This window comes from Cibotium barometz, chromosome 41 (genome assembly GCF_041138505.1).
Source record: "Cibotium barometz isolate CiBa-2024 chromosome 41, ASM4113850v1, whole genome shotgun sequence".
NCBI classification, from domain to species: domain Eukaryota; kingdom Viridiplantae; phylum Streptophyta; class Polypodiopsida; order Cyatheales; family Cibotiaceae; genus Cibotium; species Cibotium barometz.
Genome location: NC_141086.1, coordinates 16,269,189 through 16,274,875, shown reverse-complemented (window position 1 = coordinate 16,274,875; position 5,687 = coordinate 16,269,189). Strand labels below are relative to the sequence as shown.

The 5,687-nt window shown below is 43.3% G+C and overlaps 1 protein-coding gene across 3 annotated transcripts; it reads right to left on the bottom strand.

Annotated features, from left to right (window-relative positions):
• Window positions 1–1,361: 1,361 nt before the first annotated feature.
• LOC147614713 (pentatricopeptide repeat-containing protein At4g39530-like) lies at window positions 1,362–5,180 on the bottom strand. Of its 3 annotated transcripts, XR_015262958.1 has the most exons (3): window positions 4,647–5,180; window positions 1,746–4,356; window positions 1,362–1,593 (listed from the first exon to the last, which is right to left on the bottom strand). XR_015262958.1 is itself a non-coding variant. In XM_086780042.1 (2 exons), the coding sequence occupies exons 1-2, from the start codon at window positions 4,665–4,667 to the stop codon at window positions 2,191–2,193; spliced, it is 2,187 nt and encodes a 728-aa protein (XP_086636168.1). In that variant the 5' UTR covers window positions 4,668–5,177; the 3' UTR covers window positions 1,362–2,190. The 3 variants fall into 3 exon arrangements, 1 of the variants encoding a protein (XP_086636168.1); XR_015262957.1 differs by having other exon boundaries at window positions 1,746–5,126; XM_086780042.1 differs by having other exon boundaries at window positions 1,362–4,356; window positions 4,647–5,177.
• Window positions 5,181–5,687: the final 507 nt, after the last annotated feature.

The following is a 5,687-nucleotide window of genomic DNA, read 5'->3' as shown; positions in this document are numbered from 1 at the left end:
GAGTTTCAAGCTGAAAAATTCAATTTTAAGTGAGATCTTGGAATTCTTACCACGAGCTCCATAGAGCTTATCAAGCTCATCCCATTTCTCCTTTGCAGTCGGAAGCTGGTCTACATGGTGATTGAATGAGAGCCTTATCAAGATGAAGCATGATGATGGCTTGTTCCCTCTCATCATCTTCAATACCTTCATCCTTAGTTTGATCAATAACCTTAGTGTCGGAGATGAATGGCCAAAAACCTTTGGACATCATCTTGTACTTGTGACAAGAACTTGCCAAGTGTGGAAGCCCTCTCCTGAAAACTTCTTAATTTGGGTGTTGTCCTTTGACATTGGGTATTGAAGGAAATTACTAGAGAGTACTGGGCTGATTTATGAAGAAGAAAAAAACCAAAAATTTTGATATTTTGGCTTGGTAGCTGTTGGGGTGTCAGGCAAGCAAACAATCCACGGTTTTGAATCCTGATTAAGACTTAATACGCTTTGATTAAGGCTCTCTTCACTCTTCTCTTCATGTTTTCAACCTGAGGCTTTAAATGGGTCTCCATTAACAAGATTAGAAAGCTAATCCTAGCCTAGCAACCAAAAATCAAAGGATTGAAGCAAAAGCAAAAGCATGTACAACACTCAAAATCAAGCGCTATTTGCCTTCTTATGCAGCAGCTCACTTGATTTTTTTCAACTTTTTTCTGCTCCACATCAAGCCTAAACACAAAATCAAAGCATAAACACCAAAAACAACTCAAAATCAACACAAACAACACAGACAAAACTTCCAAATCCGAACAATTTTTGTGGTGTACCACTACTCCATGTTAGATGGAAAAAGGGCTTCTTCTTCTTACAAGGATAAACATCACTTGAAGAACAATAAAATTCCAATACATAAAACAAAATAAGTGATTTTGGAGCAAAACTATGCATGGATAATGACATATAAAGAACATTGATTCTACTCATCATGGCTGACTCAAATTAGGCAAGAGCAGACACAAGTATATCACATGGTTATCCATAAACATAGACAAAGCCAAAGAACACCAATGCTTGAGAAAGTAGGGTAGGTGCATTATAATTGGAGATTGTGTGGCTTTGCCTTGTGATTGGAAACACTCAATTTAATCGCTTCTTTTTTCGAACGGAGAATTGCCCCACGGTTTGCGTTTCATAAAGATGATCTTTACATTATCTAACATCTTCTCAATCTGGTCATACACGCAGGATGACAACATGAGCTTTGCACTGTACTGTAACTCATCAATACTGCAATGCTTTAAAATTTTATTGAACATGATTAAAACAAGTGTTGAAACATTAAATAAATATCATCACTAGTAAACAGGCTCAGGAATACAACTAGCTTCCTTAGAAATTTAAATTCAAATTATCAAAGAAAGTGTGACCATTAATGAGAACCGTTCTTTTGAGACTATCTTTCATGTAGGGAGATCAACACAACCTGACCTTGACTGGCAGGAGTACCTCAATTCTGCAAGAGTCCCACAGCGCAGCTGCTAGCAGGAAACCTGACCATCCTCAAAGGTTCAACATCCGCGCATGCAGCAACAAGAAAGCTTGTTGCAGGAGAAGATCCTGCACACAGTGCACATGCAGCAGCATCACAACAGCCCTATATAATGTGCTACACAAGCATGCATTCACGCACTAGAGCTGCATAAAAACTTGCTATAGCAGTGTACAGCATGATACAACAGGCCTTGAGCCAAATGTGTAGAAAGGGTTACCTGTTTAAGAAAATGTGTGTATGGTCTTTCTATCTTCTATCATTGGACTGTAAAGTGTATGCCACCTGACACAACAAGAAGGTCATCGTTCTTTCACATAGCCTCATATACTTTCTAACTTCTAAGATTGTGGAGTGTAAAGTGTACACTGCCTGACAAAACAAGAAAAGTATCATAGCCTCAAATAGCCTCCTACGCTTATTGCTTTCTGTGGGATCACGTGCCTGCCATAGCCAAGCACGAGCCCCAAGAAGAAGACTTGACAAGAATAGGGCACCTCTCCACCCGACCACTGGATATAGGAACCCTAGGAGACTCACCTCCCAACCGCCGGTTATAGAGACCTAGCTGTGCTATATTTAGCACCGACCATCCACACTTGCCCGGACACCCCTGAACCCCCCCACACTCTTAGTGTGCTAGCGTTTCTCGTCCTAACCCACTCCTACCCTTGTCCTGATGCTTTCTCTGCATCCTGTTCCAGATTGCATGCAGCATAAATACTTGAGAGCATAATGTAAGGTATAAATTCTTTCATATCTGCTTCAAGCAAATGATTTGTTGAAAATTCTCCCCCTTGTATGTCTGCCATAGTCTTACAGGCACCAAGCAAACTGGTCCATGTCACTGGTGTAGGCTTAAATGGCATCTTTTCAATCAGGTCTTCTGCTTTATTCATCTGCCCCGCCCTCCCCAAGAGGTCTATTATACAATCATAATGACCCACAGTTGTTGTGAGACCATGGTGTGCATCCATTAACCCTAAGAAGTAACAACCCTCATCCACTAGACCAGAATGGCTACATGCAGAAAAGAGGTACAGAAAGGTTACGTCATCTGGAATAACTCCTCCGTGCTGCATCTTCTCAAAGAGTATAATAGCTTCTGTTCCCTTTCCATGCTGAGCATAAGCTGCAATCATGGCATTCCATAACTTTAAGTTGCATTCACAACACTGGTAAAACAGAACCTCGGCCCTCTGCAGGCTGCCACACTCCGCATACATGTGAACAAGAGCATTTCTCACTTCATTGTTGAACTCCACACTTGAGTAGAGGATGCTGATATGTAGCTGCTTACCTTTGGTCAGGGTGGACTGGCAACTGCATACAGAAAGGCAGCTGACGAAAGTGCCACAGTTTGGAATCACTCCTTCATTTTGCATTTGGTCAAAGAGTTGAAGAGCCTGGTAACTATCATCATGCTTGACGTGTGCTGCAATGACAACATTCCACAAAACATCATCTCGCTCAAGCATTCTGTCGAACAGCATCTCAGCATCCTTTAAGCTGCCACACTTGCTATACGTGTTAATCAACTCAGCTGCGATCACCATATCCAAATCAAAGCCCTTACATATGATCAGGGAATGACACTTTCTACATTCACTTAGGTTAGCTTTTTGGGCAAATACAGTAAGGATACTGGCAAAGGTAACACTGTCGGGGATGGCTTTATCTACCTGCATTTGACTAAAAAGGTCGAGAGCCTTCTCACCACACCCATTCTGAGCGTATGCTGTAATCATGGAATTCCAAGATATCACGTTCCGTTCAGGCATTCCATCAAACAGCTTCTGTGCTTCACCCAGATTCTTGCTCTTGCTGTACATGTCAACAAGGGCATTGCAAACTACAACATCCGATTTGAACTCAGTCTGCAAAACATAATGATGCACTACCTTGCCTTCGAATAAGGCTGACTGACTTGCACATATGTTAAGAATGTTGACAAAAGTAAACTTATCGAGGCTTATCCCTTGCTTCTGCATATGGCTAAAAAGCTGAATGCCCTCCATCTTTTGACCATGCTTCATGCATGCTGAAATCATAGCATTCCAAGAGACAGTGTTTTTCTCAGCTAACATGTTAAACATTTGATGTGCATCCACTATACTACCACATTTACCATACATGTGTGTGAGGGCAGTAGATACAACAGGGTCTGACTCAAAGCCGCCGGGCAAGATCTGTGCATGTATCCGCTTGCCTGCTAATAAAGCTTCCTTGCTGTCGCATGCAGAGAGTGTACAAACGAAGGTAACTTGATTTGGGAGTATTCCATGCTGCTGCATCTGAGTAAATGCTTGAAGTGCCTCCTTAGTGTGTCCATGTTGGGCATATGCTGTTAGCATGGCAGTCCATGAGATTACACAATGCTCATGCATATCATCAAAGATCCTGCAAGCCTTCTCCACGCTGCCACACTTGCCATACATACTAACAAGGGCAGCTGCCATTATAACATCCAATTCGAAGCCCCTGTGTGTAACTTGGATGTGTGCAAATTTTCTCTCTGCTATGGTTGCCTCACAGGCACAAGCAGAAACAATGCTAACAAAAGTAACCTTGTTTGGTATCAGCCCTTCCTGCTGCATAAGGCCAAACAACTGAATGGCTTCTTTCCCATTGTTGTTCTGGACACTCGCAGCAATTATGGCATTCCAGGAAACCACATTCTTCTCAGGCATTCTATCAAACATAATCCTTGCATCTTGAAGGCTCTTGCATCTGCTATACATACTCACTAGTGCAGTACCAACAACCACATCGAACTCACAACCGCTGCACTTGAGCTGGACATGTACTCGCTTGCCTCGGGGGAGGGCATCCTGGTCAGCACAACAAGAAAGAATACAAAGTAAGGTAGATATGTCAGGGATAACATTACAATTTAACATCTGCTGGAACAGTTGAAGAGCAATTTTTCCCTTCTTATTATGTTCAAGATGCATGCCAATCATGAAATTCCACATGGAAATGCTCCTTTCAGCCATGTTATCAAAGCAGTAATGTGCATCACTAGCGAGCCCACATCGGCCATACATCCTTGCAAGATCATCAAATGAAGGGGGGTTTCTTTCAAGCCCAGATGCGACAATGTGATGGTGGATGGACATACCGTGTGCGAGGTTTCTTGCATTTGCACAAAAAGCCAAGAGGGGGACAAGCATGGAAGGGTTCTCTTGAAGGTCTGGTGGATTCATGGCCACCTTCCATGGTGCGGAGATGCTCTTTGCAAGGGTTTGAGCTCGGGGGTTAACACTGTGAACTGGTTTGGAGAAGATCTCTCTTAGCACATCAAACTCATCCTGAGGTGCCAACACGTGCCCTTTGTCAAGGAGGATGCTTGTGGATGCATCTCTCTGATGAGAACCCATCTGCCACTGCTCTCCCTGAGGCATTCTGACTGCTGTTGTTGCACACCCACAAGGCCAACGGTGGAGTAGCTTGCCTTCGGACATAAGAAACAGCTCTGGGTGGTGGGTTACTCTTCATCTCCAGCGATCAGTTTAGAGTGCAGAGATGACTCTCTGAACACGATGTATCATCCTCGGTCCCGTGTAGGGGTTAATATACGTACATACACAATACATTTACCGTGTCTACATATTGTGTTTGTGTGCGCGTGTGAGAGAGAGAGAGAGAGAGAAAAGGGCGCCCGCCCATCCTACCTGATGGATGGGCAGGATCCATTACACACAAAGACCTTGGGCGGCTAGTGTATTTAATATATAGCCTGCGGGGGTCCCTCCTCGTTCAGCACATCCATGTTATCGTATTGGTTGAGCACACTTTTCTAGAGCATGGGGCCCTTGGTTCAACCCTTGGGCGGGACTCTGTAGTCTTGGACAAGGGAGGTTGGCAAGCCAACTTTTTGTCCAGCCCGCTTTTAGCGGATGCAATAAACTGCCGCCCAGTGTGGCGGCCAACTCAATACATGCTCGTGCTGCCCAAGTTTGGGCAGCCGGTGTGTAAAGAGTCTTATATTAAATGTCTTCAAAACACCTAGTGGGCCTATGAGACCAAAAGTAATACAATGGTACCATGGAAAATTAAAAGAAAAGTAAAATGAGCCATGGAAAATTAAAAGAAAAGTAAAATGAAAACATTTGATAGTACATGTGATCAACAGATGATCCTGTGTAGAGTGAGATATACT

What these genes read in the sequence shown, in the direction of transcription:
- LOC147614713 (XM_086780042.1), bottom strand. Translation starts at nt 4,667, where the DNA reads ATGCAAGAAACCTCGCACACG. An exon ending in TGCAAGAAACCTCGCACACG is followed by an intron (nt 4,357 to 4,646) that starts GTATGTCCATCC and finishes TGTGCTGACCAG; the next exon opens with GATGCCCTCCCCCGAGGCAA.